This window comes from Oncorhynchus gorbuscha, linkage group LG10, assembly GCF_021184085.1.
Source record: "Oncorhynchus gorbuscha isolate QuinsamMale2020 ecotype Even-year linkage group LG10, OgorEven_v1.0, whole genome shotgun sequence".
NCBI classification, from domain to species: domain Eukaryota; kingdom Metazoa; phylum Chordata; class Actinopteri; order Salmoniformes; family Salmonidae; genus Oncorhynchus; species Oncorhynchus gorbuscha.
Window position 1 is genome coordinate 37,585,871 of NC_060182.1, and position 22,023 is coordinate 37,607,893.

Here is a 22,023-nt window from a genome sequence, read left to right on the forward strand (position 1 = left end):
TCATTTAGACAAACATGGCTACTGCAATACCCACCGGGCCGGGCACACCACGTCATTTCAACGCAGATAATTGTATAATTGGTTGATAACGTTGATCGATGACATTACAACCTATATTCACCCAGTCTAAAAGACTGGTGGAAAAGTTTTATTGGAATTTCCAACGTGTTATTACTATGCTTTCAACCATCTACAAGCACCACCAAATTCCAATGGAAAAACAATGTCTGATTTTTGGTTTAGTTGTCACCCAAATGTCCATCACTACGCTTTCGACCATTTAAAAGCACATGTCAGATGTTCTGTTTATTTATACAACAGATTGGGTTCTCATCGAATAGCAGAACCAAATGACCTAGATTGTGGTTGAGATTACATTAAAAGTACATGGCGCAAGTGATCCCCACAGACCTGTGACTGGCCTAAGCATGCTACTGGTAACTGCCAAAATAAACACCAACAAAGTGTCTTAATGGGGCGTTGGGCCTACACGAGCCAGAACGGCTTCAATGCACCTTGGCAGAGATTCGTCAAGTGTCTGGAACTCTATTGGAGGGAAGCGACACCATTCTTCCATGAAAATTCCGTAATTTGGTGTTTTGTTCATGGTGGTGGAAAACACTTTCTCAGGCGCCAATTCAGAATCACCCAAAATTGTTCAATTGGGTTGAGATCTGGTGACTGAGACACCTCATGGTACATGGTTACATCAAACCGTTCAGTGACCACTCGCGTCCTGTGGATGGTGCCCTTGTCATGCTGTGGGGGCGTAGCCATGGGAGCCAAAATAATAACCTGCCCAGCATTTTGATACATGACTCTAAGCATGATGACATGTTAAGTGCTTAACTCAGGAAACACACGCACCTTCATTTACTCAAGTGTTTCCATTAGTTTGGCAGTTATCTGTATCTTGAAAATGCATGCTTTATATGATTACATAAGAAGTCATGTAAAGTTACAGTAACCTCAAAATGTGGCCATGGATGTGTTACTAATTTGAATGTTACATTAGTTTGTAAAATGGCCTTAACTTTAGGCTATTTACTGTATGAGAAAAGTAATATTGAATTGTGTTTGGTTGAAAACGCAACAAAATGTCAACATTTGAAGGAGACGTGTCTTCTGCTTGGATAGTTCCATCTGTGCTGAATTAGTCTGGCTTTAATTCCAGTTTGTCTACAAATGAATGAATGACTTCGATAGCAACAGTGAATCTATTTCGATCTCTCAACAATCATTCTCTGGATAGCGCATTGGTAATAGACAGTGACATATCATAGCTTAGCAGCACTAGGCTTGGTTAAAACCCTGGATGGGAGACTAAAGGGTAGCTGTAGTTCAGGGGTCCTCAAACTTTTGGGCTTGGTGTGCCAAAGTATAATCTGGGCTGTGAATGGTGGGCTGTGGGCTGAACAAATAGGCATTTATTTAAAAATATAACAATTTAAACAATCGTTTTTTTGTAATCATATAAATACATTTCAAACATTAACCAAATTGTAGCCATATAACTTGACACCAAACAACACATTCTGATTGCCAGCATTGTTTGCCAGATGTATTACTTTCTATGTTCATAACGCTAATAACTTGCAAATGTGCAGGGCCCTAGCATTTTGGGGGCCCCAAGAAATATTTTTACCCATCTCAAAAGGCAAAACATTTTAGTGGCCCCCCTCTTGGTGGGCAGAGAGAAAAATGTGCTACTTTAAAGTTAATGTCCTGCAATTCGACACATTTTCCTTGGGGCGTGGAGAAAATGTTGCAGTTTTAAATCAGACTTTCTGCAATTCTACACATTTTCCATGGGGCAGAAAGAACAGTTTGCAGTTTTAAAAGGAATTGAATGCAAAACTAATTGAATGGAATTCTACTCATTTTGCCATGGGAAGGAGAGAAAATGTAGCCATTTTATGTGAATTCCCTGCATGTTCTTATGATATCTGTGTGAGAATGACTAACAAGATCAATGGGGGGTCCCTTGGAGGTCAGGGCACGTGCCTTGGGTGTCCGGTCAGTAACTCGGCCATGATTACAATAAGATTTAGATAGCTGGCTAGACTAACTTACCTAGCAATCTATAAAATGTTAGCTGACATGGGCTAATTGATTGACTGTCAGTGACTGACATAACAAGAGGAAAACTATTGAAATTGCACATTTTGTATTCTACTATGCTATCTCTAAACAGTAGGTTGAGACCCCGACTGACTTCGTAAAAAATAAATAAATAAATTCCACACAACAACAAAAAAACAAGCCCCAGTCAGCTCTGCTGTAGATAGATTCTCCACTAGGTGCTGCCCCAGCCTGTTGTGTTCTTTTTCCTGATAGTGAACAGAACGTTGAAGATCTGACATTGTTTTAAAGGTACAAATTCAACATATTTTATACAAGGGTTTGTCTATGTTGAAATTGGGTTATTATGATGACATAATCCTGTGGTTGAAATGTCACCCTCAAAACAACAGTTAATTACTTTTTTTCAAATCCCATGTATTTTTCCAAGTAGATTCCACATCACAATACGTTGCTTGTCCCGTCCTCAGGCCTTGCTCTTAGCAGGAAGATCCTCCCGTATGTCCTTCAGATCCACCGTGGTCTCAGGGATTGGGTAGTCTCCTGCCACCAGGAGAGTCTGGTCCATCACATCTGTCACAATGAAACCATGCCCCACCACACCCAAACCCTGGGAGGAGAGCACCTCCACCTGGCCATGTCCCTGTCCCACCCCAACCTGGGGAAAGCCGACCTGGCCATGAGTAAGGCCCACCTCTACCTGGCCTTGGCCTACCACACCTTGGCTCTGGGTTAAGCCTACCTCCAACTGGCCAGGCCCATGCCCCAACACAGCCTGGTTAAAGCCCACCACCACCTGCCCTTGGCTTGACACCACCTCCTCCACCAGGGGCTGGATAACCACCCTGAGGATGTCACTGGCTCCTGGTACAGTTCCAGGTCCAGACACACTGAGTCCAGGTCCAAAGACAGGAAGAGGGACACTGGGTCCAGAGACAGGTGCCAGCCCCTCGGGTGTCCCCTTCTCAGTGGGTGGTGTTGGTGAGGGGCTAGTCTCATCCTCCTCCTGCGACCCCTCATCCTTTACTATCAGGTTCCGTAGCTTCCTCTCCCGCGGGTTGTAGTTCTCGGTGCGGTTGTGGACCTGAATATGACGTCGTAAGTGGGCCTGGAGGAAAAGAGGAGAGACTTCAGTATTCAGTTCAAATTTTATACAGCTTCATTTATCCCCTCAGTGGCTGGGTGAGCATTAAACATGCATGGACATTTGAGGAACCAAGCTAGCACATTGGAAATGCATGGCTTACCTGTCTGGTGAACTTGTAGCCACACTTTTCACACTCAAACTTCCTCATGCCCTGATGGCGACGCACATGGACACGGAGCTGCTCGATGGCTGGAGGATTTAACAAACAAGGCCATAAGAAAACATACAGTCAACGTGCTTTTCTGCATTTTGTTCAACTAAAGTCGGGATTTAATCTTTTCAGGACGAAATCTACTGATTAGATTAAAACATGACAGAAAATATTATTTCAACAGAAAAGGTAGTATCAACAGTGATGCCACAATCTCTTGTCAACCATGACAGTTCCTCTCTCACCCTTGAAGGTCTTGCCACATATCTTACAGCAGTGAGGGCGGTCGTCCTGGTGCTTGCTGGCGACATGGCGGAGCATCGGGCCCTTTTCTGTGAAGCGCTGGTGACAGAACTCACAGCTGTAAGGCCGCTCTCCCGTGTGGGTGCGATGGTGCTTGTCAAGACTGGCTGGAATGACATACAAACACACACATAAGCATCGGCACAAGCACAATGTTTAAGCGTCGGAATAGGCCGTGTGAGAGCTCACTGGATGTTCATGTGAGAGTGTATGCGTTAGTCTGAGAGACAGAGAGTGTGTTTTAGTCTAGCTTAATGATAACTATGAGACTAAATCATACTGTAGGACCTGTGCAACTATGTTCATTGTTAGTAATGAGTGTGTCCTGCTATGGTATCTGCAGGACCTAGAGAGAGGATGGCGGTTCTTACCCTGTGTCCGGAAAGTCTTCCCACAGAGGTGGCACTGATAGGGCTTCTCTCCAGTGTGAACGCGCAGGTGCATGTTGAGGTTGGCCTTCTGGGTAAACGCATGGTTGCAGTACTCGCAGACAAATGGACGCTCGTTTCTGAGAAAGTGAGACAAACAAACAGGGACATCACATTATTTGATACATTACGTCACATTATACGACAGTAGGCTATATCGGTTCAGTCAAACAGTCTAGCTCCCCCACGGTAACAAACTCCTCACCCACTACCATGCCCAGACGCAGCCCCACCTGTGAATGGCTTTGATGTGCATCTGCAGGCCGTTTCGGCTGGAGGCTCGATGGCCACACTCTTCACACACAAAGAGCTTCTCGCCTCGATGCTTGGACGCCTCATGCAGACGCACCTCCGTTTTAGACAGGTAGGCTTTGCTGCACAGAGAGCACTGTGGGAAATATTCATCACAGGTTAGTTGGTGATCAGCAAGCAAGCAGTCATACATCTTGACAATAATTCAGAAGCAAAAAAAGGTTTGAATACAGGAAAAGGCCGACCAATTAACACAAAGTAAAGAGACAAGACTTACTGCATGTGGTTTGGGTGCGCCGTGGATTTTGATTTCGTGGTTTCTCAAATCTTTTTTACGCATAAACTGTTCCGAGCATGACGTACACTGAAATAGATACAAGATCAAGCGATAATATGTCAATATGAGTTTGATACAAAGCACACCAGAGAGAGAAGTCTAAAATGTAAATTAATGACGTGTTCACCAGGGTTGGGGTCAATTTGGAATATATTAATTCAATTCAAACAATTCATTTTAAGCTGGCCACACCTCAAAGGAAGTGCAATTTGAATTGAATTTGAATTGGGGGAAGTCTAATTTTATACAAAGCAATTCAAACTAATTCAACTGAGATGTGAAAAATGAGTCTAATTAATTTGAGAAATGTTTTATCAAAAGGATATGCCACTTAATTAATGCAAAGAATACACCTACCATTTAAAATATTAGTTTGATTATTTTTCTTTGGCATGAGTTGTTAGATTGTTCCCTTCCATATTGTAGTATTTGATCTAACGTAATCTGGGAAATGTATTTTTGTTCATATATTGAAAAACAAATTCATGAATTATTATAGACAACCTGATCTTAGAATATTTCCAAATCACTGTTATGATTTCCAATTGTTTTAGGAGAATGAGTTTTACAAATGGAAATGTTTCAACCTTATGCTACATGGTTTTGGTAAACATACAGTACATGATGTCAAAATAATCATTACTATGGTGACGTCTAGAATAAATCATTAGAATTTCATTGAATAAAATTATACTTCCTTTAATTCAAATTCAATTCAAATGATGCTTCCTGTGGTGTGTGGCCAATTCAAATTCAAGAATTGGGTTGGAGTTAAAGAGCAATTCGCAACTCAATTCAGACTTGACCCCAACCCTGATGTTCACTGTCCTGTGGGCGTGTTCAAAGGGTGTGAGCTGGTAGGTGCTGGACCTTATTGGGCATTTCCCCTGTATGGGAGACAGTGTGCAGACGTAGATCCACCACTCTGTCAAATGACATGGGGCATTGAAGACAGTTGTGCACCTGTAGTAACAACAAGAATACACACATACAGTGCATGAGGGAAAATGTAAGGTATTGCATAATTTAGGGCACACAAGTGTCAAAATGTTTTACAAACGAAAACAAAAATAAGCATTTCTTATTGGACAAGTCATGGTAATCCCTCCCCTTTATGCTCACTTTTCTTCCTTTTGATGACTAAGCGGACATGACTTTAGTCCTGCTGATCACTCACCGCTTTTACTTTTTCACCACATTTGCAGTTCCGGGCCTGGTGGTCCATCAGATTCTCCTTCCTGTAGTACCTCTTCCCACACTTAGAGCATGCAAAGGGCTTCTCACCCGTATGACGCCTGGTGAACAGTGGAAGAACATAACTAACACACCAACACTAGTCACTCGATAATAGCAGTCTTTGTCATTATTCAGGTCTCTCTTGCCAGATATTTTTATCTCAACAGGACCAACCTTTAAAAACAAAGATTGTATAATAAAGACAGAATCAATGCAAAGTCAATGCAATGTGATAGCAATGAGTTGCATACCTGTTGTGTACTTTGAGATAGTATTTGCTGAGGAAGGTCTTATTGCAGGTGGGGCACTGAACAGAGCCCTTTTTGGAGCCCTTGGCCGCCTCCTCACTGTTCTCTTTATTGACAGCTTTGCCTGGTCCTTTACGTCTGCCTTTGGGGCTGGAGGTGGTAGTTGGTAGGGCATGGGGCACATACTCTTCATCAGTGTCCTCATCCACCCCCTCCATCAAACCATCATCATCGTCATCATCATCATCGTGAGGCTGCAAATGAGAATTTGCTTTATAGCTAACATCTGGTACATTGCCAGTGACCATGTCTGTTACCTGCGAAATAAACAAACATAATGAATCATCATCTCTATTGTCATTCATCACATCTTCTGGCCCATCCACCTGTAACTGGGAGACACAATATTTCATGCATTATCCATCATATTGTAGTTATAGCCTAAGCACGGGTAGTTATAGTCTAAGCACTGGCAGGTATAGGCCTACTGCAGGGGTCGGCAACAGGCAGCACGCGGGCCAAAACCGGCTCATGAGTGATTTTCTTTGGCCCCCCCAAAGTTTTTTGTAAATTATTATTCTAAAAAGGTTTTGGGGGGAAAACACCAGGAGTTCAGCAATATCTAATTTAGGAAATCTGTTCCCAAGTATTCCCACGAATAAATAAAAAAGAGACGTGATCGTGTCTTAACAGAAATAAGGTATGAAATTATTTTCAAATACAATCTCTTTTTGGGCATAGTTGTGGCCAATTTGCAGTGTACAAATTCTTATAAATATGTTCCGGCCCCTCGACCATTTGCTCTGACAAAGTAGGCCTATCCCTGGCCTACTTTATAGTTCTAGTATAAAATCTACAAATCTGTAGGAACATACCCTCCTAATCTATTCTTACGTTAACACTTTAGGATAAGGTTATGTATTCTTGCCTACCTCTGTTGTATCTGTAGGCTGATGGAGGCTTTGTCCCTCGTCCTCAGCCCCATCACTTCTATCCATTAGGCTGATAACTAGTTGTGGTGTTCCCCTGCTGGTGGTTCCCTGGGGCAGGAGCTGTGGCCTGGAGCCCTCTCCAAGCAGCCTTCTGGAGATCTTCACCTTACGCCCAGAGCGAGTTGTGGTGGCGGTTGCTTCTGGAGAATCCTTCTTACTTGAGCCGCTACTAGGGGTTTGGGATTTTTTGGGCCTCCCTCTTTTTTGGGGTGGCCTCCCCCTTTTTAGGGGGACCTTGGTTTCCGTAGACGTTACATGTGGGATTAGGCCATCATCTTCACCCAGAAGATCTGCAGACGGAGGTTCTTCTGGAGAGATGGTCCCTTCTGTGGTGAACTGCTGACAGAGGGCGAGCGCATCTGGTACACATAGGCTGTCTGCAGCCTGTTGCACATTGTCCAGATTCAGAGAGTCAAGCTTCAAATTCCCTGTGTAGAAAAAGTCTAGAAGTAGTTCCAGGCCATCAGTGGGGCACTCCTTTGGGAGGGAGACCTTCTTAACCATGGTAGTGGTTGGCTCAGATTCCTGGAAAATCTTACTAAAACAGGCCAGGATGTTGCGATGGGCATTGTATGCCCTCCCATCTCCTCCTACAGTCAGCTTGGCATCACAGAACCAGCCAAGACCCCTCTGCTCATTCAGAAAAGACAACACCCGTTGGGCATGGGTGCTGCTCACCTGTGTAAGCATCTCTCACCCTTGACAGTAGATTGCTGCTTCTCAAGGTACACTGGATTCAGTGTCATGGAGTTGCTTGAAAGAGTCAGAAAACAGATGACAATTGAAGAAATTAATAGAAAATGGGCTACTGTCTGTAACTTCTATTAATATCATTAGGCTATTAGTATTCTTGCAATCCTAAGTCTTAACTACACCATCATCAGTCATTTGTCATGCATAGTCCAGACTTCAGATGCATTATTAGCTAGATATTCACTTAAACCTGGTATGGGACATTTGCACAATGGGTTGAGTAGTACTAAATATGCCAACACATATGAGATAATAAAACTGAAATAAATAGAATTTGTTTAAGATTAGACAAATGTATTACCCAGAAATGATTAGTAGGTAGGCCCCTAACTAGCTACGCACCTCGACGTTTTCGACATTATACAGACGCTCCCTAAGCTTTCATCTGTCCAGTAGAAACAACAGAGACGCGATTTACCTTTGCAGGATGCTGACAATCGTGTCACTGCTATCGGTTGTTGGAATGGTGCGTTGCATTTAATATAATTTATAAACAGTAATTTTGACTAACGTATCAGGAACATGTATTGCGTTATGTCTCGTCCAGGCGGTAGGGACCGGATGTGACGGTTAGGCTAGCATATTGCAAGCGAGCTAGCTAACCGTAAATACACGCTTTGCAATTGAATGATGGGTAGCATGTTAACATCACGTTCAAATTACACGATCGTGTAGTTATATAATTGCATTATTTGGGGATCGACTAACTAATGATATTTCGAGCTGATGTTCTCTTTGGTGGATGCATGGTTAGCTGTCTACGCTATCAGCTAGTTACGCGAACAACTGAGCATGCGTGAACCCCGTGAAGGTATTTACTGTCCATCCTATTTTATCGATAACCCTACCCCCCCCCACCCAAAATAATTGGGCAGTCTAGCCTGACCTATAGTTAATATTTTGTATCCAGGTTGCGTTAATTTAATAAATGCTTATTTTAGGTATATGTAACTAATATAAGGTAGGTAACTGCAAAACGAGCTTGCTAACTGCTAAACGCTGTAACCGTCGCTGTGGGATACTGGTTGGCCAATTATTACTCAGAATGGCGTCTGTCTGGCTCACATGGTGAAACCACTACGCTATCTAGCTAACAGTAACGTTATACTGTAGCAATGTGCCAACTCGATTATTATTCGTTCGCTATAAAGGTCCTCCAAGCATATTTTTGAGAAGCTACGGAGAGGTACTGCTTGGTATCCAACCTTCGTCTTGCCGATCGTGGTATATGCTCTCCAATAGAACACCAGTAACGTTTGTTGGCTAGCTAACTAATGTAACAAAAGCTATCTTAGCTAGCTAACCATAGATTCATTGACATCACTGTAGTATTGGGCAGCAACTGTGTTCATACGTTCAATTTGTTACTACTAGTAGTTAGGTGAGCTGAGTTAGATAGTTAGCTACATATAATTTACCTAACGTGTTATCTATTTACACCAACGTTAGCTAGCTAGCTAACAACAATCGATCTTAACTTGCCTGCTAGTATAGTATGTACAGATAGCTAAATCGATGCTTGCCCATTGCATTAGTTGTGTTCATTTTGTACTATTCTCTCTCCAGGGTTCCCCACCTTACATCTTACTTGCAAAGGGAAAGCCATAAGAAACCATGAAAGTGCAGAAATCTCTCCCCAAAACCAAGCAGACGTCCAAGAGGCAACAATGTAATGACAAGTGGTTCAAGTCCAACAGAATTGCCAAAAACTCAGACTCTTCAAACCTCAGCCCAAGCACAGCCATGGCCAAGCTAGAGCACCGCGCATCTAACCTTAGAAAGGACAAGCCTAACCTGAAGAGACTGAAGAAAGGCGCCAAGGCTGTGTCCTTCAGACCGGTCAAGACTCCGGCTGCCTTGGAGAGGACCCCCTCTCGTCCCCTGACCAACGGTGGAGCAGGTGGACCAGAGCAGGGCAGTGACTCAGACGAGTCCCAGGACTGGAGCTCCTTTGCCAAGTCTGTTTTACATCAAAATGGTGGTGGAGAGAGTATGGAGGGCCAGGAGAATTGTGTCTCAGCCAAAGCTGCGCCTGGCAGGATAGAGGAGGAGGCTTTTGTTCACTGTGCAGAGCGAGACTACATCCATAATCGCACAGTGCTGGTCATGCAACAGGGTCAGGTACTTACGCAGTATTTTCAGCTACACTTTTTACTTTTCAGTCGCAACTACACTCCCTGCTATAAGCTACTTCCTGTGTGCTTTCACTAATGCCTCCTGCTAGTGTTTTGTCTCTTATAAATTGTATTATTAATTTTGTCCATGCTGTGTGGATTAAAGTTATTCTAAGTCACCCTAATCTCTTTTTCCTGCAGACCCTGTGTTTTAGGGGGAAGTGCCTTCTGTCATGTCTGTACGGTCGGGTGGAGGTGCATGGTTTCACCCTTGAGGAGGGTCAGCAGTCCTACCCACTTTTTTCCCCTTCCTCACATTGCCCCCTCACCGTCACAGCACTGGGGGATTCCCCTAACCCCAGCAAGACCAAGAAAGCAGGCCGTCTAGAGGCCAAAGCCATTGTCCGCAAGTACCTCTCTACAGGTAAGGAGAGCCTTTGAATGAGACCGTCCACCCTTTAAATAATTTGCATGACACTATCCTCAGCTGCCTTCTTTTTGTGATTTGTTTCCAGTTATAGGCCGAGTTAGATCACCCTTGAGGGAGTAAATTGTTGGTTTGAGTTTGAAGCAACCTTCCAAACGAGCAGTATTTAATCTTTATTTTCTGTGTTCTGTTTAGAGACACGTAAAAGGTTGTTGAGTGAAGTAGATTCAGACTCCTGTGTGATCCTGCTGGAGCCCCTGGACACCCCTCTGACGCGGTTCCTCACCAGTTTCCCAGACCTCAAAGAGGTGTTTGGACTCAGTTCGGTGGGTTGACTCTGATAATCCGATGTTGTCTATCTACAGCATATTACTACTGGCCTTTTCATACAGACTTTGATTGTACCGACCTCTTCTTTGTAGAGTTACTGTAAAGCACGTTTTGACAACTACTGATGTAAAAATGGCTTTATAAATACATTTGATTTATTTGAATGATAGAGGGACATCCGAGAGAGTTCAGCTATGCTGGACACTCCGCTCTCTGGCCTTGGCATAACCCCACTGCGGAAAACAGCCAGAGGCATGGTTATGTCACAGACCTACAGGGAGGCTCTCAACGGCCTGGTTAACGCCTGTGCAGGTAAACACACACACAGCCCTGCTGTCTCAAAGAGGAACCCCAAAAAATGACTTATTTCGTCGAAAAAGATCTACGTGGCAGCAGTGTTATTTAGAAACACTTTTTCTAGTGCCAACATTGACTACAAAGTGGAAATTGTATACTTTTGGTTATAAAGTCAGTATCTTCCAAACGGGAGATTTGTGACACTTGGGGAAAACTATTACACGCCTAAATCCTTGGATATTGGAGGGTTGTGTTTTGATTTCAATCACGCCCAGTCTTGCCCACGAACATGGGATAGTAATGCCTAGGGAGTATTGTCATGCACGGCGAACCGGTTGCGCCAAGTGCGCTCTATCCAATCATAGCAGCGCAATCGACCTAAAGTAAACCCGTTAGCATGCAGCGCCTCGGACTTGTTTACACGAGACAACAATACATAAATCTTTGCCAATGTTATGTTGAAAGAACGAGACTTGTTGTTTATCAAGGTCTTGGGTTTTTTTCTAACTCAAACATCCTCACATTTGTGCGCTAACGTTAGCATCACAAACACAACTGTCATCAAAGACACTGATACCAGTGATGGTACAGAAAACAGGAAATCCTCTGAGCTTGGTATTCTTGACCAATCACCTTCACATGCTGTGTCACCAGGCTGCTTTCAGCAGGACACAGTCTTTGGGAACGTTCAAATAGAAATATGTCTAGAACAAAACATACCTCTGACATGTAGACCAAGCAATCATCAACGCGGCCCAGGTTGCTAAGCCTATTCGTCACGTGTACGGTGGCTGTTTGGGTTATTTCGACACATAACGGTAGAGAACGTAACACACCCACTTCAAACTCTCGTTGCTGCTGGCATTTCTTAATGAGGATGTGGGAAGTGAGGTGACATGAGTGAGTTCAGCCCCTCTTTTTAAAATGGCAAACGGGTCCCCTTCGGTTCTTTTCTACAGACAAGCATGTCATGTTTCTGTTGTATTCCACATGATGGAGATATTTCAACCTGATGACCTATGGACTGTTTTTGTTCTTTGTCTACAGAGGAGCTAGATGGCTGTCCAGTTATTCTTGTATGTGGTGCTAAGAATGTTGGAAAGTCCACCTTCAACCGTCACCTCATCAATACCTTACTTAACCAGTGAGTAATGTGTTTTTGATTTATGTTTGTTTGTTTGGAAGGTTCTTCAGTGATACAATGCTTACAGCAATAACCCTCCCTGTGTGTCTGTGTGTGCAGCACTGCAAGTGTAGAATACCTGGAGTGTGACCTGGGCCAGACAGAGTTCACTCCCTCAGGTTGTCTCTCCCTGTCTACTGTCAGAGAGCCACTGCTGGGTATGTATCGTAACTGTTTCCTTTATCATGTGTACAATACATTATAGTGCAGTGAGTGAGTTTTCATTACACATGCCAAATACACTGTAACTACCTGTATTTCCTATAAATGTTTGGAGGTCTTAACTAATCCAAACTAACCCTGGTCTGTCTGTCTCATGTTGTTTCCAGGTCCCCCCTTTACACACCAGTGGGCCCCAGAGCACATGATCTTCTATGGCCAGTCGTCCTGTGAAACGGACCTGGACCGCTATCTGGAGTCCCTCAAGTCCCTGTGGCGCTTGTACAACCGAGAGACGCCCATTGTCATCAACACCATGGGCTGGGTCAAAGGTCAGTAACACTGTATTCTTAGCAACCCGGGGGCAAAATTAGTCTCAAATGCCATGTTCGTGTATAGCCCAATCTTTAAAAAGAAGGGGAAAGCAAGCACACATTTGAACAGAAGTAATGCATAGTAATTCATACTTGTATTATTTACAAATGTTTTTCATACTGCCATTTTAACATGTGCCTGCTTCTTCAGGTTTTGGCTTTCAGTTGTTGGTGGACATCATTCGCCTCTTCTCCATTTCTCACGTGGTGCAGCTCAGTAGTGGGGATAAAGTCATGTGCCCCCAACTCACCCCTGAGTTCCTGAGGTCATCCCATGGCTGGCAGACACACCCTCCTGTCCAGTCAGCTTTGGGTGAGGACAACTCTGGAACTCATCCTGCCCAGCGGAGTTACACTCTATTCCGTATTCACTCAGAGTTTGAAGGAGCAGGCCGCCCGGGAGAAATGTAAGAGTCCTAACAACACAACAGCTTTCTTGGTTGCCATGGGATATACATTTGTTTTTGCTGATGGAAGATACTTTCCCTTTACTTTTAGAGAAAAGACAGACTTCTTGCCAGGAACACTTGTCCATTAAGCTGACGTATCAGCCTTCGTCTGCCCTACTTCTCTGACTTCACCTCTCTCTCCTCTGCGGTGTGTGTATTATTCTTCCAAAGGAGACACCAGCGCAGCAACGAGCAGCGTGACCTGGCTCTGCTGGGCTACTTCAGCCAGCTGCAGTCCCCTGAACCAGGCCCTGTCAGACCCCTACACTGCTTCACCCCCTACCAGGTAAGAAATCACCACTTTCTGAAAGAAGAATGTTGCCACAATCTGAAGATTTGACGCGACCCATTCTGAAGTGTCCTGTTCTGCCAAGCCTGCTTGCACCAAATCATGTTTATTTATGATAAGCATAGGATTCAAGTCTGTTTTTATTGTTAAATGCTAATTTCACTACGCCCATCTCTTGTCCTCTCCCTGCAGGTTCCCCATTCGGCAGTGGCTGTGGGTGTGACACACTGCGAGGTGGCACCAACTCATGTACTCTACACTGCCAATGCCAGTCTGGTGGGGCTGTGCTGTCTGAATGAGAAGGTATCAGGCAGGGGAAGCCCAGTACTGCTCTCCCAAACCCCTGTCTGCCCCTGTGTGGGCTTTGGTACGTGTATATACACTATATTAACCATAAACACATCATCTTTCAGTCTTCTGATGTGTGGTAATAACAGTAATACATGTATATCAAGCCTAGAACAATAACAAAGTTTGGCATCTCCACATGGATGACTACCTCTTGGATGGATGACAAGGTGGTAAGCGTAATCTATTAAGTAGTGTTTCTCTCTTCCGCAGGTGTCCTTCGAGGTGTGGACATGGCACGGGGCCTGTACTTCCTTGTTACACCTGTAGCTCCCTCTATCCTCCGTCAGGTCAACTGTCTTCTGCTGGGGGCTGTCACACTGCCCAACACCCTCCTCACAGGCCAGGTAAGACGAGATGATACCTCCCACACACTAAGCACTCTAAACACTTCACCAATGTACTCTCTGCTCCTCAAACCTCTGTTCAATGTCTTTATTTGACTTTCACACTTGAATATCGGCTGTAATAAAATGTGAAAAATCACAACTGCCCCAAACTATTAAATGTTTCTTTCGGACTGATTTGTTGTCCTGTTCCTCTCCATCGGTGTAAGCTTTTACCTTTCAAAGTGTTTTGGTTCAGTCACTCATGCTTGCGTCATCTTAGCCCATATCCTCTTTCTGTTACAGACAGGAATTCTGGGAGATCCTCCCTACGTCACAATGGACTACAGCTTTGAGCTAACCGGGGCCGGCAAGCTTCACGTCTTCAAGGGGCTTGTAAGACCTGGCCAGATGAAAAACGCAAAGTGATTGTTTTTGTTTTTATGGTTTCACAGCAAGAAATCCTTTTTTTTTTTTTTTCTTTCTCCCCCGCCTTGTTTATTGACTAAACACCAAGGCCAGAGTGAAGGTCGTTGAATGTACAGAAGTGAAGGTTCAGGAGAGGGTGTACCGTAGAGTTGGTGTGAGTGACTCGAGGGCGTACTCTCACTCCAGATCAGTGCTGAAGACGGCCCAGGCTGTGGAGGTCAACTCCCTCTTGTTGGCGTCAATTGGGTTTACCTTGGTCTACAATCATGAGATCATTTTTTTTTTGGGGGGGGGGGGGGTTGCTGTATTAAATAGTTTAGGATGTTTGAACGTATTTCTATCACATGGACAATATCTAGACATGCAGTTAAACCTCTGTCTGCATCTGAAATGGCACCGTATTCCATGGGGCACTGGTCAAAAGTAGTGCACTATATAAGGAAGAGGGTGCCGTTTGGGACACATTCTGGGTTTGATGTCTATTCCTCATGGGTCACATTCCAAAGCCAAGATTGTACACATTATCAATTGTAAACAAATTGATATACTTTTTGTTGTTGAAAATGTGAGCTTTTCTTGTCACTGTCAGGACTTTCTAAATCTGTTGACCTTTGGTCTTTTTAAGTGGCCCATCATGACATGTCCCTAGCAGATGTGATATCATGGTTAAATGTTCAAAGTTCCATGTCATAATATACAGTACCAGTCAAAAGTTTGGACACACCTACTCATTCAAGGGTTTATCTTTGTTTACTATTTTCTACATTGTAAAATAATAGTGAAGACAAACTATGAAATGACACACATAACCAAAAAAAAGTGTTAAAACAAATCAAAATACAAGTAGCCACCCTTTGCCTTGATGACAGCTTTGCGCACTCTTTGCATTCTCAACCAGCTTTGCCTGAAATGCTTTTCCAACAGTTTTGAAGGAGTTCCTACATATGGCTGCTTTTCCTTCCCTCTGCGGTCCAACTCATCCCAAACCATCTCAATTGGGTTGAAGTCGGGTGATTGTGGAGGCCAAGTCATCTGATGCAGTATTCCATCACTCTCCTTGGTCAAATAGCCCTTACACAGCCTGGAGGTGTGTTGGGTCATTGTCCTGTTGAAATACAAATGATAGTCCCACTAAGAGCAAACCAGATGTTATGGCGTATCACTGCAGAATGCTGAGGTAGCCATGCTGGTTAAGTGTGCCTTGAATTATAAATAAATCACAGATGGTGTCACCAGGAAAACACCATCACACCACCACCTCCATGCGTCTCAGTGGGAACCACACATGCAGAGATCATTGTCTTGCTCACCTGCTCTGCGTCTCACAAAGACACTGCAGCTGGAACCAAAAATCTCAAATTTGGACTCATCAGACCAAAGGGCAGATTTCCACCAGTCTAATGTCCATTGTTTGTGTTTCTTGGCCCAAGCAAGTCTCTTCTTATTATTGGTGTTCTTTAGTAGTGGTTTCTTTCCAGCAATTTGACCATGAATAGTGGATGTTGAGATGTCTGTTACTTGAACTCCGTAAAGCATTTATTTGGCTGCAATCTGAGGTGCAGTTAGCTGCTGATTTCTGAGGCTGGTAACCCTAATGAACTTATCCTCTGCGGCAGAGGTAACTCTGGGTCTTCCTTTCCTGTGGTGGTCCTCATGAGAGCCAGTTTCATCATAGTGCTTGATGGTTTTTGCGACGGTACTTAGAAACTTTCGAACTTCTTGGAAGTTTTGGGAATTGACTGACCTCCATGTCTAATTAATGATGGACTGCTCTTTGCTTTGAGCTGTTCTTGTAATAATATAAACTTGGTATTTTACCATATAGGGCTATCTTCTGTATACCATCCCTAACTTGTCACAACACAACTGATTGTCTCACATGCATGAACTTTTAACAAGGCACACCTGTTAATTGAAATGCATTCCAGGTGACCACCTCATGAAGCTGGTTGAGAGAATGCCAAGATTGTGATAAAGTTGTCATCGAGGCAAAGGGTGGCTACTTTGAAGAATCTCACGTAGAACACTTTTTCGGTTACTACATGATTCCATGTGTGTTATTTCATAGTGTTAATGTCTTCACTATTTTTTCACACTGTGGAATGTACATTGTCTTAAAAAGAGGTTGTACATTTGGGCCATGTGACAGCTTAAGATTCACTCTACAAGTGATATTCATGAAAAGCCTGGATAGAGTAGGACATGAAAGTGCTTGCAGGGGTCTTCTCTGACAATGAAACCCATTAAAAAAAAAACTGTCACTTGCTCAACAATCCATCTATACAGCTATTGGATAACACCTGTCAAAAATATTCCAGAGCAACAAAAAAAAGTAGAAACCTGTACACACATTGTACCTGAATAGTAGTTCACTACGAATTGTTACAGTTTTCCGTCCATGTTTTATATTTTTATTACCTTAGTAATGGATGTAAATGCTTCAAGTAACATCTCTGTTGCATTTCTGAGAGTACTGGATTACTGAACATTGATTGATCTATTTATTCATCTGACCTTGGGACAAAATATTAACTATGGCATTGATGGTGCGATATGAAAAACTACAGGCATGAACTGTTACCGGTCCTCTTCTTTTTTCCCCAATTTGTTTCTCTTTCTCTTTTATCCCTCCTGTTCCATCAGGAGTTTTGTTTGACAGAAGTTGGTCATAGTAGGCCTAAGTAAAACTTCCTTTAAGTTCTTTGTTACTTGGGTGTGTAGGATTTTTTGTGTCCTGAAAAGGACAGTGATTTACAGGTTCATGTTTTTTTTCATCAAACTTTTATTTGGGGGGGGGGGGGGGTTACATTCTCATACATTCGTACCAGAGTGGATCATACAGTATAAGGGGATAAGAAGTCACACAAGTATTACAAGGTGTTGTCTTTGTGTCCTGAAGAGGGAAGTGTTGTTCAGGTTTATTTTTCGAATGTATCAACCTTAAACCCACAGTCCTAGTAGATTTTATGGGAAGCCACACGAGAGTGTTATGAGTGTATATGGACACAGTTTAGGAGCCTAATGACAAACACACAGATTGAGTGAACCCAATCATTTCAAGTGATTTGACAGGTGGGACTCTAAATTAGTCTCTCACCCACTACACTTATGCAAGCATGTCTCTTTACAAGGAAGGCTCTTGTCTGATATGGTTTTGTGGTCATTGATTGTTTTGACTTGGAAGAGAGAACAAGGACTCATTGTGAGCATACTCTACATTCACAAACAACTGTGGAGACTTGCTAATTTGTTGTGGGCCATTTATATAATCTCCCTATTTCCCAGCTGGCTTTGTTTACCATTTCCCTCCCCTTTGTTGGGGAGGGGAGCATACAAACAACTGGAGCTGCATTGTGGTAACGTAATTCTTTTAGCTTTGTCAGGGCAGACATCTTTCCTGAGAGTACCCATGCAACCCAATGAGAAATCTCGCAAATTGGAGGTCCCACTCAAGATAGTCCAAATAGAGCCTAAAGCCTGGGAATAAACACATAGGATTTATCTGATGAAATCCCCTGCTCACACTGTAGTAGACTAAACCATTGGGCCATTTTTCATGAGTCATGCACAATGGAGATTGGTGTTAATGTAGAAATAGAGGAATGCATTTACTATGAGGGCATGTTCTTCTTGCCCAGTGGTCAATCCATCACAGTTCAGCCAAAGTATGTTTTATCCTTCTTGTCTTGTAATGCTGGTAGGATTGGCACTGTTGGAAGTCAACGGTTTACAGTAAGCTGGGAGATTTGTCATCTGATTCTATCATTTCCCACCACCCACAAAGGGACACGGACTGCCTTTGCTATAATTGAAACAACTGACCAATCCTTCTGCGTGGAATCCCTGTACAACCACTAATATGAATAAAATGCTGAGGACTGAAAGGGCTTATTGCGTCTCGAATGTCATCTAAGAGAAGTGTAAAGACATTACAGGTTAGATCGTGCAGTTTCTAGGATTTGTTTTGCTGGTGAACTATTGGTCAATCTTGGGAATAACCTTTCCCTAAACCAATCTGCCTAAATCAGAATGGCTTGTGACTGTGTGAACTACTGGCTTTCAATACAAACATCCAAGCACAACAAGACATTTTTGTTAGTTTCAAAGTGTGCATAATAAACATAGAGACAATGGGTTTGTAAAGGGGGGATGGCATAGCCCACAATGGCAACTTCTGCCCCAAAAGTAACAAGAGTCCATGGGAATCAAATATAATATTTAGCTAAAACTAAATGAGGCATTTTGTTCAATGTAATTTCTGAGGCCAATCAATCAAGAGACAATTTCATGCATAAAATGTATCCATTGTTCGCTAAAGCAGGGGCCTTCAAACATTTTCTTGCCACGGACCCCCTTTCAGGCAAACCGGCGACCCCCATCATACACTAGCAAAATATTTTGTCTTGTCTTATCATCAGGTGAATGATAATGGAAAGGATAAGTAATCAGCATCTATAGATAAGGTAAATATATTGTCATTAGTTTGACCTCCCCACGTTATAATTGGAAGAGGAAGTGTAAACTCTAACATAGTCTATTAGCTAAGAAAGAAGGGAGATATTCTCATCTCTTATGTAATTCAAAAGGATTTATTCTGTTGTTGCTAGTGTAACAGTATAATTTTAAACCGTCCCCTCGCCCATACCCGGGCGCGAACCAGGGACCTTCTGCACACATCAACAACAGTCACCCACGAAGCATCGTTACCCATCGCTCCACAAAAGCCGCGGCCCTTGCAGAGCAAGGGGAACTACTACTTCAAGGTCTCAGAGCAAGTGACGTAACCGATTGAAACGCTATTTAGCGCACACCGCTAACTAAGCTAGCCATTTCACATCCGCTACACTAGCAATATTCAAAAACATTTTGGGGGGAAAAGTTCCACTTTCTTCCTTTCACACACATATACAGTGGGGCAAAAAAGTATTAACTCAGCCACCAATTGTGCAAGTTCTCCCACTTAAAAAGATGAGAGGCCTGTAATTTTCATCATAGGTACACTTCAACTATGACAGAAAAAAAATCAGGGAAAAAAAATCCAGAAAATCACATTGTAGGATTTTGAATGAATTTATTTGCAAATTATGGTGGAAAATAAGTATTTGGTCACCTACAAACAAACAAGCAAGATTTTGAGGGAGATTATCAGTGGTCTTGTATGTCTTCCATTTCCTAATAATTGCTCCCACAGTTGATTTCTTCAAACCAAGCTGCTTACCTATTGCAGATTCAGTCTTCCCAGCCTGGTGCAGGTCTACAATTTTGTTTCTGGTGTCCTTTGACAGCTCTTTGGTCTTGGCCATAGTGGAGTTTGGAGTGTGACTGTTTGAGGTTGTGGACAGGTGTCTTTTATACTGATAACAAGTTCAAACAGGTGCCATTAATACAGGTAACGAGTGGAGGACAGAGGAGCCTCTTAAAGAAGAAGTTACAGGTCTGTAAGAGCCAGAAATCTTGCTTGTTTGTTTGTAGGTGACCAAATACTTTTTTTCCACCATAATTTGCTAATAAATTCATTAAAAATCATACAATGTGATTTTCTGGATTTGTTTTCTCATTTTGTCTGTCATAGTTGAAGTGTACATTTGATGAAAATTACAGGCCTCTCTCATCTTGTTAAGTGGGATAACTTGCACAATTGGTGGCTGACTAAATACTTTTTTGCCCCACTGTATATATATCTAAATAAATTGTTTTAATATTTTTTTATTCATGGACCCCCTGCAGTACCTACACAGAAGCTCTGTTAAATTTCCCTGAGCTATGGAATGTTTCCGAGACACCCCGCTACCATCCAGAAGGCGCAGACAGTACAGGTGCATCAAAGCTAGGACCGAGAGACTGAAAAACAACTTATATCTCCAGGCCATCAGACTGTTACATAGTCACCACTAGCCGGCCTCCGCCCAGTCAGTACCTTGCCCTGAACTTAGTCACTGTTACTAGCCGGCTACCACCCTGTACTCTATCCCAGCATTTCCCAAACTCGGTCCTGCCGCCGCCCCCCCCCCCGACTCATCATTAAGCTTTGATGATTTCAATCCGCAGTGTAATGTTAGGGCAAAAAACAAATGTGCACCCAGGGTGGGGGGCCCAGGACCAACTTTGGGAAACCCTGCTCTACCCTGAACCCTAGAGACTGCTGCCCTATGTACTGTACATAGTCATTGAACACTGGTCACTTTATTAATGTTTACATACGGTTTTACCCACTTCATATGTATATACTATATTCTAGTCAAGGCTCATCTTACATAACTACTGCTGTACACACCTTTCCTATTCATATAACTGTCCATACTGTCTATACACACCATTATATATATATATATATACACACATATGTATGTGTGTATATATATTTGAACATTTAACCATGATGTCATATATATATATATATATATATATATATATATATATATATATATATATATATATATATATATATATTACATACAGTTGAAGTTGGAAGCTTACATACACCTTAGCCAAATACATTTAAACTCAATTAATTTAAACACAATTCCTGTTAAAAATTCCCTGTTTTAGGTCAATTAGGATCACCACTTTATTTTAAGAGTGTGAAATGTCAGAATAACAGTAGAGAGAATGATACATTTCAGCTTTTATTTCTTTCATCACTTTCCCAGTGGGTCAAAATTTTACATACACTCAATTAGTATTTGGTAGCATTGCCTTTAAACTGTTTAACTTTGGTCAAATGTTTTGGAAAGCCTTCCACAAGCTTCCCACAATAAGTTTGGTGAATTTTGGCCCATTACTCCTGACAGAGCTGGTGCAACTAAGTCAGGTTTGTAGGCCTCCTTGCTCGCAATCGCTTTTTCAGTTCTGCCCACCAATTTTCTATAGGATTGAGGTCAGGGCTTTGTGATGGCCACTCCAATACCTTGACTTTGTTGTCCTTAAGCCATTTTGCCACAACTTTGGAAGTATGCTTGGGGTCATTGTCCATTTGGAAGACCCATTTGCGACCAAGCTTTAACTTCCTGACTGATGTCTTGAGATGTTGCTTCAATATATCCACATAATTTTCCTTCCTCATGCTGCCATCTATTTTGTGAAGTGTACCAGTCCCTCCTGCAGCAAAGCAGCCCCACAACATGATGCTGCCACCCCGTGCTTCACGGTTGGGATGTTGTTCTTTGGCTTCCCCCTTTTCCTCCAAACGTAATGATGGTCATTATGGCCAAACAGTTATATTTTTTGTTTCATCAGAACAGAGGACATTTCTCCCAAAAGTATGATCTTTGTCCCCATATACAGTTGGAAACTGTAGTCTAGCTTTTTTATGGTGGTTTTGAAGCAGTGGCTTATTCATTGCTGAGCGGCCTTTCAGGTTATGTCAATA

The 22,023-nt window shown here is 42.8% G+C and overlaps 2 protein-coding genes across 9 annotated transcripts; one reads left to right on the top strand and one right to left on the bottom strand.

Annotated features, from left to right (window-relative positions):
• Nucleotides 1-1,405: 1,405 nt before the first annotated feature.
• On the bottom strand, nt 1,406-8,728 carry LOC124046011 (telomere zinc finger-associated protein-like). Of its 3 annotated transcripts, none has more exons than XM_046365912.1 (11): nt 8,348-8,728; nt 7,117-7,929; nt 6,188-6,438; nt 5,878-5,995; nt 5,571-5,663; nt 4,641-4,727; nt 4,345-4,499; nt 4,055-4,191; nt 3,626-3,790; nt 3,330-3,418; nt 1,406-3,190 (listed from the first exon to the last, which is right to left on the bottom strand). In XM_046365912.1, the coding sequence occupies exons 2-11, from the start codon at nt 7,864-7,866 to the stop codon at nt 2,549-2,551; spliced, it is 2,487 nt and encodes an 828-aa protein (XP_046221868.1). In that variant the 5' UTR covers nt 7,867-7,929; nt 8,348-8,728; the 3' UTR covers nt 1,406-2,548. The 3 variants fall into 3 exon arrangements, with proteins under 3 accessions (XP_046221868.1, XP_046221866.1, XP_046221867.1); XM_046365910.1 differs by having other exon boundaries at nt 6,188-6,501; nt 8,348-8,727; XM_046365911.1 differs by having other exon boundaries at nt 6,188-6,501; nt 8,231-8,727.
• On the top strand, nt 8,325-15,466 carry nol9 (nucleolar protein 9). Of its 6 annotated transcripts, none has more exons than XM_046365917.1 (13): nt 8,325-8,395; nt 9,496-10,050; nt 10,245-10,467; nt 10,666-10,796; nt 10,971-11,112; nt 12,145-12,241; nt 12,341-12,438; nt 12,610-12,771; nt 12,965-13,220; nt 13,434-13,548; nt 13,744-13,918; nt 14,113-14,246; nt 14,532-15,466. In XM_046365917.1, exons 2-13 carry the CDS (start codon nt 9,544-9,546, stop codon nt 14,652-14,654), a joined length of 2,163 nt encoding a protein of 720 aa, XP_046221873.1. In that variant the 5' UTR covers nt 8,325-8,395; nt 9,496-9,543; the 3' UTR covers nt 14,655-15,466. The 6 variants fall into 6 exon arrangements, with proteins under 6 accessions (XP_046221873.1, XP_046221871.1, XP_046221869.1 ...); XM_046365915.1 differs by having other exon boundaries at nt 8,388-8,740; XM_046365913.1 differs by lacking the exon at nt 8,325-8,395 and adding an exon at nt 8,766-8,890.
• The last annotated feature ends 6,557 nt before the right edge of the window (nt 15,467-22,023 follow it).